Source organism: Hyaena hyaena, unplaced genomic scaffold, assembly GCF_003009895.1.
Source record: "Hyaena hyaena isolate Hyena2069 unplaced genomic scaffold, ASM300989v1 scaffold_9, whole genome shotgun sequence".
NCBI classification, from domain to species: Eukaryota; Metazoa; Chordata; class Mammalia; order Carnivora; family Hyaenidae; genus Hyaena; species Hyaena hyaena.
This window is the reverse complement of record NW_024080641.1, coordinates 898,373-912,776: the sequence shown is the minus strand read 5'-3', so window position 1 is coordinate 912,776 and position 14,404 is coordinate 898,373. Positions and strand designations below refer to the sequence as shown.

Below are 14,404 nucleotides of genomic sequence, written 5' to 3'. Positions count from 1 at the left end.
ACTCTGCCACTTTAGAACCCTTGGCACCTTGCTGAACCTCTCTGTGCCTCAGTTGCTCCATCTGTACACCGGCCAGGAAACTAGTCCCCAGCAACTGGAGTTGTAGGATTGCGGGAGTCAGTATGTATGTATAACAGGGCCTGGCCCACGTCAGCGATCAGGAAGTGTGTCCCATCGTTATTATTGCATCAGACTCCAAATGCTACACCCATTTCAGGGTTACTTTAATTTTAAGGTATTATTTTATTTATTTTTGGGAAAGAGCACGAGCAAGCGCAGTTGGGGCAGAGGGAAATGGAGACAGAATCTGAAACAGACTCCAGGCCCCTAGCTGTCTGCACAGAGCCCAACGCGGGGCTTAAACTCCCCAACTGCGAGAACATAACTAGAGCCAGAGTGGGAGGCTTAACCGCTTGAGCCACCCAGGAGCCCCTAAGTTGTTACTTTTTCAAACTGGACGTTGCTGAAGCCCAGAGAGGGGTAGGGGCTGGTCCAGGGTCACACAGCAAGCGGTTTTGTTCGCTCTCGGGGAACCCAGGAGCCCCCGCAGGGCTGAGGCGAGGTTAGGGACTCCCCGTGGTTCACGACCACGCTCGCTCGCTTCGTTCTGCCCAGGCCCAGATGAAGGAGCTGTGGCGGGAGGTGGAGGAGTCGCGCACTTCCCGGGAGGAAATCTTTTCCCAGAACCGAGAGAGTGACAAGCGCCTCAAGGCGCTGGAGGCGGAGGTGCTGCGGCTACAGGAGGTGAGGCCGGGATGGGCGTGGCCCTGGAATGGGGTGGTGGGCGGGGCCTGGGTGGGAGGCGGGGCGGTGAGGGTGGGCGGGGCCCACAGGCTAGGCCTGGGACGCTAGGGAGCCCTGGGAAGGTTCTGAGTAACACCAAGGCCAGGTCCGCTCTGGTGCCATTAAGCTGATGGACCGGAGGGGGGAGATGGGAGGCAGGAAGGCTGGGGAGAGAGGGCAAGGCCTGAGCTGGGACTGTGGGGACGCAGAGGGAGTAGAGGGTCAACTTGGACAGGGCTGTGGGTGGGAAGAGGGCAGAGGAGGTAAGAAGGGACCTGGGGGTCAGGCCCGGTGCCTGGGGACACCTGGAGGGGGAGCAAGCTTGAAAGGAGATGCTGAGCTCGGTGAGGCCGTGCTGAGGGGGAGGGGCCTGGGGACGGGAAGGGAGGGGTGGACAAGGGTCGGGCTCAGGAGACCTGTTTTAGGAGGCATCTGCCTGTAGACTGGAGTGCATTCCAAGCTTGCTCAGGGCTGGCATGTTCGCGTGCGGGGAAAACGAGTGCAGGCGTCTTGAGGTGTGAGGACCAAGGAGGCCGGTAGCACACCCCCCCCCCGCCTTGGTGACCCCTGCCTCTCTCCCCCCACCCCCCCCAGGAACTGGCCGCCTCAGATCGTGCCCGGCGGCAGGTCCAGCAGGAGCGGGACGAGATGGCCGACGAGGTGGCCAATGGCAGCCTTAGCAAGTGAGTGGCCCGTCGTAGTGTGGGGCAGGGCGCCCTCCTCCGGCCATCCTGCCCTCTCACCGCCCCCCTCCCCGCCCCGTTCCGGCCTCCCCAGGGCAGCCATTCTGGAGGAGAAGCGGCAGCTGGAGGGGCGCCTGGGGCAGATGGAGGAGGAGCTGGAGGAGGAGCAGAGCAACGCGGAGCTGCTGGGTGACCGCTACCGCAAGGTGCTCCTGCAGGTGAGCGCGGCCCTGTCCCCCCCGCGGCCCGACTGGCCAGGGGCCGTCACCCCCAACCCTCATGTGACCGATTACGGAAAAGGAAATGTCGACGTTGGGTTTTAATGGTTGAATAGGCGTTCTCAAGGCGGGTAGGCATCGATGAAGGGCTGGATCCGGAGGGGTTATGAGGGGTCGCTGCACTGCCGACTTCCCTGGGAACACGGACACGTGTAGGTGGCATGTGTGATAATCCAGGCATCTTCGGTGCGGGAGCGGGGCGCCTGGGGGGCTCAGTCCGTTGAGCTTCTGACTCTTGATTTCAGCTCAGGTCATGATCCCAGGGTCTGGGATCGAGCCCCACATCGGGCTTCCTGCTGAGCGTGGAATCTGCTTAAGACTCTCTCTCTTCTCTCTTCCTCATTCATGTGCAGTCTCTCTCTCTCTCTCTCAAAAAAAAAAAAAAGAATCTTCAATCCAGCAGAGAGAGATGGAGGGTGGCTCAGTCAGTTAAGCGTCTGACTCATTTGCCTGTAGTTGACTTGTGAAGCCGTATATTTGATCAGTTTCTGACTTTCTGCATTTTAGTTTCATTTTCCAACAAGTTAGAAAAAAGAGAGAGAGCCTATGCTAATCACCGTGTCGCTGTGTTCCCGTGAGGGCAAAGTGAAGTAGGGCATGAATCAGACTGGATCTGACTCATTTCTGTATCTCCGGTGCAGGACCTCACTCAGAATCCGAGCTGAATACATAAACGGGAACTATTGTTAGGGGTGTGTTTACAAATTCTCAATGTAGTAGCATCCATGTTCAGCTGGCATTTCTTAAAATGGTCCTGAACATCACCCACATCAGGACCACCCGAGGTGTTTGTTAATAATGCGGATTCATGGACCCTACTCCCAACCTGCTCAAGCAGGATTTTTGGAGAGTGGGACCTTGCAGTCTGCAACTTTGTTTACAGAGCTCCCCAGATGATCTTGGTGCAGACAAAAGTGTGATAACCCTTGGAATAGACTCATTCACAGTCAGAGGTAGAATTCATAGCATTGAAACAAGTTTGTGATAGTCTCGTGGACGCATTAAAAACAGCAAAAAAACATCCAAAAGGTTAAAACCTGGGGCTGGCATTGCTGTCGGCTGACCGCCAATCAGGAAAACTACATGCTAACATTTATTGAGTATTTTGTGTGTACCAGGCCCTTTGCTGTGCACGTAACAGTTGTCAACTCGCTCCATTGTGGGAGGGGCCTGAACTTACATACCACCTTCCCTCCAGACCCACCATGATAGTCCTGCTTTTCCCACTGCCCCAGGTGGACTCGCTGACTACAGAGTTGTCTGCGGAGCGCAGTTTCTCGGCCAAGGCAGAGAGCGGGCGGCAGCAGCTGGAGCGGCAGATCCAAGAACTCCGGGGGCGCCTGGGTGAGGAGGACGCCGGGGCCCGGGCCCGCCAGAAGATGATCATTGCTGCCCTGGAGTCTAAACTGGCCCAGGCCGAGGAGCAGCTAGAGCAGGAGAGCAGGTAGGTGGGGGGGGGGGGGGGGGGGGGAGGGTAGAGCTGGAGGGTGATCCCCACATTCTGGTTGTGAGATGAAGGGGAGCTGCGTTATAAGCACCTGGCTTAAAAATATCCAAAGGGCATCATAATATTTATGACTGAAGAGTCTGCTTTGGATCTTCTGTCTCCCTCTCTCTTCGACCCTCTCCCATTCATGCTCTCTCCCTCTCTCTCCCTCTCTTTCTCTCTCTCAATAATAAATAAACATTTAAAAAATAAATAAAATATGTTGATAAAAAAAGAATAGGATTTAAACAGTAATGTAGCAGTTAGCTCTAGCTGCATAACAAAAAAAAAAAAAAAGCCTAAACTTTACTGGTTTAAAACAACCACAATTTATTAGTTCTCACGAGCCTTTGGCTGGCTGATAGGTTCTGCTGATCTGAGCACCAGGGCTTCATTCATGCATCTTTAGCCAAGTCAGCTAGATGGGTGTGCTGGTCTTGGATGAGCTCTCCTATGCCCAAGGCCTTGCCTGGACAGCGAGGTCAACTCGTCTCTGCTTCAGGTTGGCCCAGGATTGTTCACATGGCAGAGAGAAGGTTCCAAGGGTGAGGGGAGAGTGTTCATGGCTTCTTGGGGCCTAGACTCAGAACTGGGACAACGTCACTTCTGTTGTATCTGGTTACTGCAGCAAGTCATGTCAGGAGCTCAGATGAAGGGAATGGGGAAATAGGTTCTTCTCTCTTGGTGATAGAAGGTGCAAAGTTCAGTCACAAAGGGTATGGATACAGGAAGAGGTGAGAATTGAGGCCATTTCTGTCCCAGGCAGAGCAGCAGCCTTGGGGACACATATAGGAGATATCAGGGCATCTGGAGGAGAGTGACTGGCCCTAGAAGCCTGTGACTTAGAGGGATGGGGAGGCAAGAGCCTTGAATGCTAGGCTGAGGAACTCTGTCCTGGGCAGATGGGGAGCCATGGGGAGCTGTGAGCCAGGGAGGGGGAGGGCAGTGCTGGGTTTAGAAAGTCCCCCCTGGGGTCAAATTGGGCGCAGACTAGAGGAGAGAGACTGGGAGCTGGGAGGCCAGGGGGGAGGCTGGGTGATGGCCCAGGTGGAAGGAGAAAAGGCCTGAGCTGGGGCCAGGGCTGTGAGGATGGACACGAAGGGATGAAAAAGCGTGAGTGGGGGGCAGAGGGGTGGAGCTGGGGGCTGCTGATACGCTGTTGTGGGTTTAGTGGGGAGAGGACAGTGCTTGGGGTTGAGTCCTGGTACCTGCGGAAAATTGGGGGAACATGCTGAGTTCACTGGAGAGCATGATGAAGTGAGATGTCTCAGGGACAGGCAGTGGAAACTGGCCCCAGACGTTCATGGGAGAAGGCGTTCTCATCCAGGGGCTCATGGGAGATGTAGTTTGGGGTCTCTGGGAAACCCCTTCCCCATCAAATAGATGGAGAAACTGGGGCTCAGGGGATGTCGATGACCTGCTCGAAGTCACCCTGGGAGCAAGGAGTGGCGGGAGAATCTGTAGCCGAAGGAGCCTCCCCTACTTTCCAGGGCTGGAGCCGCCCCCTCCCCCCCAGCCCCGTGCCTGCCTCTCAGCACATCCGGGGGCTGTGGCATCCAGTTGTGGCTGCCGAGCACCGCGCGTTGCTAGGGGCCCTGTCACGGGGCCTTCACCCCCTGGTGTGATGGTCCAGGCGGGGCAGGACAGATGAGCCGAGGCCACGGGGATGGGGAAATTCGGGAGAGGGGAGGGACGGGTTTTGAGGGGAGAGGGGGTGAGGGCGGCTCTGGTGTGTGGCCTGCAGATCGGGGTGGGGGGGAGCAGGGGTGGGGGGGGACTCAGGAGGAGGAGCGGGTCTGGGAGAAGGCGCTAAGCCCAGCAGGGGACGTGCAGGGCGTGCGGGGTCTGGTGGGAGGTCGAGGCTGGGAGCGGATCCGGCCGGAGCCCAGGACATAGACTTAGCAGACAGCAGACTGTTGATGGGTGTGGAAACCTGGGGCACAGAGGAGCCTGTCCAGGGACAGCGTGTGTGAAAAGGGGAGCAGCAGCCACGGGGCTGGGGGAGGGCTGAGGGGGAGCCCTGGGCTTCCAGAATGTCCCATTGACACGAGGGACAGTGGAGAAAGGAGCTGAGAGAGCCAGGCCAGGTCAGGTGGGAGAGCACAAGATGTGAGCTGGGGGCTGGAGGACAGAGAGGAAGGGACAAGACAGAGTCGGGGGAGGCAGTGTGACAGGGTGTGGGTACTGACGGGCTGGGCATGGGGCAGGGAGAGAAGGGGCGAGGCCAGGAACTGGTGGTCAGTGGGTCAGTTCCCTGAGAGGAGGAGGGGAGAGGCGCTGTGGGGGATGGAGATCAGACACAGACATGGAGGCGCTTTCAGGAACAGCTGGCATCTGGGTACAAGCCAAGGGCCTGGATGCCCAGGTGTTGCAGCCTGGGAGCGTGTCTGGCCTGAGTAGACTGTGGGAGCCACTCGGGGGTGGGAGAGAGGGAAGAAGCCGCTCCAGAAACAGGACGGCGGCCACTGGACAAGGCCGAGGGGACCGAACCCCAGGGGAGCCCTCTCCTGACTCTCCCTCACACCGCTCTCCAGGGAGCGCATCCTGTCCGGCAAGCTGGTGCGCCGCGCTGAGAAGCGGCTTAAGGAGGTGGTGCTCCAGGTGGAGGAGGAGCGAAGGGTGGCCGACCAGCTCCGGGACCAGGTGAGCAGCTCACGTCTTTGGGGAGCAAAGGGGGGCAGTTTCCACTGACAGATTGCTAGTGCCGTCTGTGGAGGCAGTGAGTCCCCATCACAAGAAACACCATGCAGGTGGCAGACTGGGTCAGAGTGCAGACCCCGTCCTGGGACTTGGTGCATCCGCAGAGAGCTGGAGTCAGTGACTTTGCCATCTGTAAATGTGGAATCTTTTTTTTAAAGTTTATTTAATTTGAGAGCGAGAGAGAGAAACAGAGCATACGAGTGGGAGAGGGGCAGAGAGAGAGAGAGAATTCCAATCAGGCCCTGCGCTGTCAGCACAGAGCCTGACGTGGGGCTCAAACTCACGAACCGTGAGATCATGACCTGAGCCAAAGTCAAGAGCCGGACTCTTAACTGACTGAGCTACCCAGGCACCCCTGTAAATTGTGGGTATCTAGGAGAGGTCCCTGTGGGGAGCTGAGACAGCCAGGGAGAAGGAAGAAGTGAAACCCTACCCAGAGGCTAGGCTGGGGCTAAAATAACAACGTGTAATGTTTATTGAGTGCTTCTTTCTTTCTTTTTCTTTTTTTTTTTAGTATTTATTCACTTTTGAGAGACAGAGACAGAGTGCTAGTGGGGGAGGTGCAAAGAGAGAGGGAGACACAGAATCCGAAGCAGGCTCAAGGCTCTAAGCTGTCAGCATAGAACTTGACATGGGGCTTGAACTTACAAACTATCATTTTCTTTCATATTCAGGTGAGAAAACTGAGACACAGAAAAGGGAAGTAACTGATTCAGATTACTTAGCTAGTAAGAGATGGAGTCTGGGTTCAAACCCCAGCACTCTGGCGGCAGTCTGTTCTTAATATTTATTGAGCAGTGGCTGTGCCCCAAGTATTGTGCCATTTTTTTTTAACTACATGCTTTCAGTCTCTCACCAGCCCCAGTGCACAGGTGAGAACATGGAAACTCTAAAAGGGGATACAGTTTGTACCGAAGTCATGCAATTAGTAGAGACAGAGCCTGGATAATTTCCCAGATTTGTCTGACTCTAGATTGAGTCGCCGTGCCCTTAAAAGCTCAGCTACATCTTATTTGCCATTGATTCCACAATTCTCGGGCATCCACTACTGTGCTTGGCATTGGAGATAATGGCTGTGAACGAGGACAAAGTCCCTGCCCTCACGGAGCTCACACTTGTAGCATAGAAAATAAAGACACAAACCTATAATTAAGGAAAGGTGATTACAGATTGTGACAAGAGCTGTGAAGAAAAAAGCGAATGAAGAGAGGATACATGAGGACTAGGGAATATTCCCTAGATTGGGGGTGGTGGGGTGGGGTCAGGAATCCCTTTCTAAGGAGGTGACATGAACTGAGAAGTGAGGGGACAGGAAGAGTCAGGCACAGGGAACAGCAGGTGCAAGGGCCCTGAGGTCTGGAAATAAGTGGGGTGAATTTACAGCAAAGAGCAGCGCAGTGTGGCTAGAGAGAATGGGGTAGGAAGATTGAGTGATAAGAAATGAGGCCAGGGGCACCTGGGGGTTCAGTCAGTTAAGCGTCCATCTTCAGCTCCGGTAATGACCTCACTATTCCTGAGTTCGAGTCCCAAATCGGACTCTCTGCTGTCAGCACGGAGCCGACTTCAGATCCTCTCCCTCTCTCTCTGCCCCTTCCCTGCATGCCCTCTCTTTCAAAAATAAATAAACATTTAAAAAAAAGAAGAAGAAATGAGGCCAGAGGTGTTGGTGAGAGGCAGCTCACCATGTGGCCTCTCTTGGAACGGGATCTGGGGAGGGTCTTGGTGAAGATGATCTGGACAATGAGTTTATAAGAAGACCCCGCAGGGCCTGTAATTCCAGTCTGAGGGCCTGGGACCTTGTCTCAGCACCACCGGGGAGCCATGGGAGGGCTGATCAGGGGAGGGACAGGGTCAGCTCTGGGCATCGAAAATGCCAAGTTGGGGGACAAGGCCTGAGGCTAAGTTGGGGGACAGCCTCACATTTGAAGTCGGGGTAGAGGCTGGCAAGAGGATCTAGAACAAAACAAAGCATGAGTAGAAGGCAAGCACAGGGCGGGGGGGGTGGGGCAGGCATCGGCAGGAGGGATGCGGCTCTGGGGGCCGAGGGAGTGGGTGAGGACGACACCCCCACCCCTGGACTTGACTTGGCCCTCTGCTTCCACCAAGGTGGAGAAGGGCAACCTTCGGGTGAAGCAGCTGAAGCGGCAGCTGGAGGAGGCGGAGGAGGAGGCGTCCCGGGCTCAGGCGGTCCGCCGCAGGCTGCAGCACGAGCTGGACGATGTCACGGAGGCCTCGGAGGCCATGAACCGCGAGTTGAACGCGCTGAGGAACCGCCTCCGGTAAGGCCACCTGCACATGCGCACTGTCACTCCATAAGCCCCGCCCCCGTTTCTCTCTCTCTCCAGCCCCCCCATTGTGTTCTTTCTTTCTCCCGGTAGCTCTCTCTCACTTTTCTCCCTGCCCCCCCTCAATTATATTCTGTCTCTTGGTCTCTCTCCCTCCCTCCCTGCAGACGTGGCCCCCTCACCCTCACCACCCGCAAGGTGCGCCAGGTCTTCCGACTGGAGGAGGGCGTGCCGTTGGAGGAGGAGATGGAGGACTAGGAGCCCGGGCCTGCGCCGCCACCCCAGGAGCCTGACGGGCCCCCAGCGTCGCAGCCCCAGTGACCCCGCCCTGCCCCTGGCCTTGGCCCCTCCCTCCCTGGCCCCTGGTCCCTCGGGGCGCCCGTCCCAGGAACCCAACCTCTGGCTTCCTGCACTTTGGAAATGGTGCCAACCTTTGGCACTGTAGCTCTCACCACCCCACGTTGGGAGGCGGGGCTGAGACCTCCAATAGACCCCAAAACACAGGAGCAGGCGAGCAGGGAGACGTGGGGGGTGGGGGGGGCTTCGGCTTGGAAGGAAACCCAGGAGCAGATGGCAAGCTGTGGCCCCATACGGCTCCCCTCCCTCCTTAAGTCGTTAATGGTCTTTATTAGCAAGGGAGCGCCGCTCCCTTGTCCTCCGAAGCCAGGGTTCTCATTCCCCTCCCCCCGTCTGCCCCCCCCCTCCGCTGCCTCTCCACCGACCCCAAACTTGTGAGCGACAGCAGCCGGAGCCCCAGGTCTGCACCAGCCTTTGACCCTTGCAGAGGAGCAGGATGTATCCTGTCGCCGCCACCACTGTGTTCTGCGCCCCGCCCCCCCGCGCCCCTTCTGGTTGCTCTTGTGTGATCAGTTAGGTTTGGAGTTTGCTGTGGGGGCTGGAGGAGGCCCCCCATAGCCTCCCAGCCTCCAGGCTCTGGCAGAAATAAACTCCCACCTCAACCGGACCCCCTTGGGGCTGTGCGTGTTCCTGCGGACGGACCTCTGGTGGGGCAGGAGGGGCACAGGCTAATTCAGCTGCCAGGACAGCAGGCCAGAACCAGCGGGTGGGGCCGGCAGCGGGTTCCTCTCGCGGCCGACAGGGTTGGCAGCCGCCTGTGTACCGGCATTTCGTGTCAAATGACTCGTTTCCGCCTCCTTCCAAGGTATTCCCTACATTATACAGATGGGGAAACGGAGGCTGAGCCGTGACCAGTACCTGGCAGAAGGGATGCTGCACTCTGGCTGACCCTCAAGTCTTTGCAAATCAATGACAGAGCGACTGTGGAGTCGTCTGTTTGTTTAGCTGTGCTAAACGGGACAATCGTCTCCGCCTCGAGCACAACCTCTAGAGGTGGGGAGTCCGTTGCTTTTCAGCACCTAGAACAGTGCCTGGCGTGTGGTTGGAATTCATGTATTTGCTAAATGAACGGATCACCCCCTCCTGCCCTTTTAGGGTGGTGGCAACAGCCCAGAGACGTTGAGAGACTGCCCAAGAACACACAGCTACTAAGAAGTTGACCCCACAGTTGGCTTCAGAGTAGGCAATATGGAGCATGGGGCCCTCGGCGCCCAACCTCATATTGGAAACCCAGCTCCACTCCTCTCCCGGGGTCTAGTTACCCTCACCTAGGAGCTCATATACCCAGGGGCCCTCACAGAGTTTCCAGTTAGGAGTGTGGATCCTATTTTTACCATCAGGAACCTGGCAGGCACTCCTTCCCCTGACCCCAAGTCACAAGGCGAGAGCCGGCGATCAAGGGGATAGCTGGCGCCCCAAAGTGCACACCCTTGTTACTTTAATAGACCCCTGCGCTTGAAGCCCCCAGCCCGTCCCAGATCGGGAGACCTTCCCAGCAAACAGGCTGCAACTTGTAAATGAAAAGGAAACTTTTATTTTGGTGGGAAGTGAAAGGGTGGGTGGGAAGGGGGCATGACACTTTTTCTTTGGGGAGGGCAGGTGACATGCGGCAGCTTCTGCATTGGGCGGTTCATGCACCCAGGGTGGGCGTGGGGGAGACTTGGGGGAGGGGTCAAACCGACCCCTCCCTCCCTGCCCTGGGGGTGGGCTGAGAAGACCCGCCATTAGCACCAGAGTTGGACGATTTGCAGACCTCCGCTCCCCACGCTGACTCCGGACACCCGCCCCCATCCCTGAGAGCGCCCCCTTGCCACTCCTCCCACCTCCCACTTCGACAGGCCAGGCCCGCCCCGCCCACATTTGAGTGAGAGACTCTTATTGCTGTGTGTGTGATGGGGAGGAGGAGCTCAGGAAGACCCCCCGCCGTTCATTTCTCCCCAATCGCCCCGCCCCCGGCCCCGTGTCCGTGCGTTCCCGGAGCGCCGGAGGGGCGCGACATGCGTGTGGGGAGCGCGTCATGCAGCGCATGCGTGTAGTTGCAGGCACCCTGGCGGCCGGGGAGAAAAGGGGAGCGGGACTTGGAAGTTGTCCCATTAGCTCTCTCTTCCTCCCCAAATCCCACAGTTGACTTGGGGGATGGGGGTTAGGGGTGAAGGACGTGAATCACGTTTTGTAAAGGTTTATGGTTGTGATTACTTTTAAAAGCTGAACTAAAAAGCTGGGTACGTGTGGCAGATTGGCGAGCAGGGGGAGACGTTGGGAAGAGGGCTGTACCCTTTGGAAAAGATCCTCACCCCCTTTCCCCACACCGTTCGGCTCCCGTGAGGGTCAGGGGGATCTGGGGGCTATTTTTTTTTTTAAAGAAGTTAAACCCTTTGGCAATATAATCAGTCCCCACCCCCATACCCTGGTGTCTGGAGCCCCTAGCCCTTTGCCTCGCCCCACCCCGCTCCCACCAGAACCTGCCCCACCCCTCACCCCTGATTCGCCAGGGTTTAGGGTCCGAGGGAAGGATGGGGGACTCAAAATGCCCCTTGCATAGGAATCGTTGCATCAAGAATCGCGCTCAGTGACACCCCCCAACCTCGGATGGGTGGGGGGTTCCTGAGGCCGTGGGAGCAGAGGGAGGGAGGTTGCGAATTCCGTGGGCCTCCAGCTCCAAAAGGGGAGGGGGTCCCCTCTAAGGATTCTGGGACCACTGTGGTCTCTGGGCTTGGGGGAGGTAGCGCATCCTTGAGCCAGGAAGGGATATGAGAAATGATTTTCCACCCGCGAGAGTGGCGGGACGTGGAATGCCGGGGAAGGGTGGGCTGGCATCCCAGCCCAGGTAGGTATGTCGTCGTTTCCCAAGCTTCTGCTAGTCCAGTATCCTTCACACGGGCACAGCGTCTGCTTTAAGTGGAAACACTCTACCTTAAATAAAGTGTCTGGGCCAAGCAGCAGTATCTGGACTTACCGCCTTGTATGCAAGATGCCACGAAAGACCAAACTTTTTAGGTTAAGCGTCCTTGTACTGCCTAAAACCTTAGCACATCACCAGGGGCTCAAATGCAACTCTCTGGGAAACACTGATGTCCATGAAGAGGGTCCCTTTTGGGCACCATTTAAGGGAAGGGGCTCTTGGAGGAGGCAGGGCGAGGCATAAGAAAGGGGATGCCTGAGGTTGGGGGAGAGGGGGAGGTCTGGTTCCCTGGAATTGCAGACAGGTTGAGCCTATCTTGGAAATTCTAGTATCAGGAGAACCTGAGGTGGATGTCTGATGTCAGAGATTTGGGGACATCTGGGGGTGGGGGGAAGGCCTGAGGATTTGGGGGTGTCCAAGAAATGCCCGAGTGTGGGAAGAATCTGGAGCATCCCAAAGGCTGAAAGTGAGCTGAAGGGCTGGGTCAAGTCTTGGAGGTTTGAGCTGTTGGAATGCGGTCCAGGCAATGGGTAGGGGGTGGGGCGTGGGGGGGCAGCATCTGTGCGCAGAAGTCCCAGGACGCTGAGGGGATTTAGGGGATGCGGGGTGCCAGAGTCGGTCTCAGGAATTCTGGGTGTAGTAGGTCTCATGTCCTGGTAACCGGGAGTGGGGTGTTGGGGAAGTTTGTGTGCTAGGGCCAGATCATCCCGGAAATTGCGAGATGGGAGGTCTGGGTCCATGCAGCAAGAAGAGAGGCGAGCAGATCCCGTGGCGGGGATGGAGAGGGATGCAAGGGTCACGTTCACCAGAGGGACCTTCCGAGAGGCTGAGGGAGCCGCGGTCCACAGCCCGCCTCCCAGGCCGCTGCTTTTACCATCTGAGCTCGGCTCGCCTTGGGGCCTGGGTGACTGTCCCTCCCTCCCTCACATCGTTGCCACTACATTATTCTTTACATCAGTGTGATGGGTTGTTCTACTAGGGTGAAGGGTAGGAGGCTATGAGACCCTCCCTCGGCTTCAGGGCCGACCGGACCCCCTTGAGGCCCCGCCCCCTTCCCTCAATCGCTTGGCATGCAGCCCCTGGCGGCTTATTGCTGAGGTGGAGTTGGGAGGGAGGGTCGGGAATCCGGGTTGAGGGAGGCATGCAGACTAGGGGAGAGGCGCCCCAAAATGTAATTGGCATAATTTGGACGTATTTACAGGAGTTTATGGGAGCGGGATATCCTATGGCTCATGGAGACCTGAGAAGGCTTTATTTGGGGGGAAAGGGGGGAGAGTTGGGGGGGGGCTGGACTTTGGCTCCTCCCCCTCCATCCTGGGGGCCCAGGTGGGGGTGAGGGGTCCGGGGGTGTCTGCTGGCGTCGTCGTCTCGGTTGCATATTATTAATGACTTTTTGATTTTTTTAAAAAAACCCTTTCCCCCACCCCCCACCCCCAGCTCCTTTGACCTTCTTCCCTGTCACCCCCGAGTCCCCCCACGGGGGGGAGGGGAGCGTTAGAGGATGGAGGGCAGGGTTGGGGGAGCGCGGCGGGCGGCCCTGGGAGAGCCAGGGGGAGTGGCAAGGGGCGCGAGGCGCAGGGACACCCCGCTCAGGCCCGCGATGCTGCTCAGGCTGCGGGATTTCTCGTAACCTGGGGAGGGGGGAGGGGCAGAAACATGGGGAGGAAGCATGGAGATGGGGTGCCGGGGAAGGGTCCGACAGAGAGAGACCCCGAGACGGGGAAGCAGGGGAGAAACGTTCAGGATAGGAGCCAGAGAAAGAGAGGGACAGGAAGGGCAAGAAGACAGAAAAAAGGGTGGAAGCAGAGTCCGGGATGAGGTGAGACGGGGGGGGGGTAAGAGACAGGCAGACACCAAGACACAACAAGACAGATGGCAGGAGACGGGCAGAGGCGGAGCAAGAGATGGAGAGAAAGAAGTGAACAAATCGGACAGTCAGTTGGCATTAAGGAGAAAGGTTCAGACATGGGGAGGGGGGAGAGACTCAGGGTTAGGAGGCAGGGCGGCACACACCGAGCCTCCCCCACCCCATCCCCACCGCAGCCCCCCCCACCTCCCCTCTCCCGACCCCCGTTGGCCCCCTTATCTGAGGCGAAAGGGTTGGGGGGGCAGCAAGGCGGATGGGGGGCAGCACGGCCATGGGGAGGGAGCTCGGTGGAACGCATGTGGGGGGAGCAGCCGGTGGGGAGGGCTCGGGAGGGCCCCGCTGGGGGCGACCCCGCGGTGGAGAAAGGACAGGCGGGTGCATGGGCCGTGAGAGGCAGAACGGAGCGTGAGCTGGCAGTGTCCCCGGGGGGTGGCCCCTCCGGGAGCCTGAGCGAGGAAGGCTCACCTGAAGGTTACAATGGGGCATCTTCAAAGGGTCGTGAAGCCTTTAAATGGGAACCTTCTGATGGGAAGGTTCTACCGCTGGCCTGATAGCCAAAAAGGTCTAAGACTGGGGAGCGTGTGTGGCGGGGGAAGGGGGGGGTGTCTTGAAAGCTTGGGAATATCTCAAGAGTTCTGCCGGTGTCTGGGGGAAGTTCTAGTGCTTTTCCAGGCAGTGCCAAGAGGTCTGTCTGGAAGAGGGGGTTTTGACCAGAGGAGAGAGGGCCTGGGGTGCAGGGGTTGGAAGCCCAGTACCTGGGGGACACCCCCCTCCCAGCCATTCCCAATTGCTAACCTGGGGGGAAGGGGCAGGGGGGGACCGAGGGTCTCGCGAGGTCTCAGGCGGTGACAAGAGCTGGGGACAGAAATACACAGAGTCACGGCGGGGGGAGGGTGGTCAGGGGGAACCCCCCAACACAGCCTCACTGTTGGGGGGACGGAGAAACGCCGGAATCTCTTCCTCCTCTCTGGTGTTTTCCGGGGGAGGGGAGCAGTGAGATGGGGGCGGCCAGAGACATCAAATATGGGAGGAGCTTCCGGGGTGACGGGGGGGGGGGGGGGGG

At 57.9% G+C, this 14,404-nt stretch overlaps 2 protein-coding genes across 4 annotated transcripts in view; one reads left to right on the top strand and one right to left on the bottom strand.

Annotated features, from left to right (window-relative positions):
• The window catches only part of MYH14 (myosin heavy chain 14), an 80,987-nt gene extending 71,834 nt beyond the window's left edge, over nucleotides 1-9,153 (top strand). Inside the window, exons 32-38 of the mRNA XM_039247143.1 lie at nucleotides 616-744; nucleotides 1,378-1,466; nucleotides 1,561-1,684; nucleotides 2,980-3,188; nucleotides 5,765-5,873; nucleotides 8,037-8,209; nucleotides 8,383-9,153. Coding sequence (XP_039103074.1) covers nucleotides 616-744; nucleotides 1,378-1,466; nucleotides 1,561-1,684; nucleotides 2,980-3,188; nucleotides 5,765-5,873; nucleotides 8,037-8,209; nucleotides 8,383-8,473 — 924 coding nt within the window. The 3' untranslated portion in view covers nucleotides 8,474-9,153. The remainder of the gene's footprint in view (nucleotides 1-615; nucleotides 745-1,377; nucleotides 1,467-1,560; nucleotides 1,685-2,979; nucleotides 3,189-5,764; nucleotides 5,874-8,036; nucleotides 8,210-8,382) is intronic.
• A 2,898-nt stretch (nucleotides 9,154-12,051) lies between these two features.
• The window catches only part of KCNC3 (potassium voltage-gated channel subfamily C member 3), a 13,132-nt gene continuing 10,779 nt past the window's right edge, over nucleotides 12,052-14,404 (bottom strand). For 2 of the 3 annotated variants that reach the window (XM_039244302.1, XM_039244306.1), the window contains exon 5: nucleotides 14,142-14,196. Coding sequence is in view for 1 of the 3 variants with exons in the window: in XM_039244312.1 (XP_039100243.1) it covers nucleotides 14,180-14,196 (17 nt within the window). In the remaining 2 variants the exon portion in view is untranslated. Of the gene's footprint in view, nucleotides 13,106-14,136; nucleotides 14,197-14,404 lie in introns of those variants that run through there. The other variant, XM_039244312.1, reaches the window with a different exon arrangement.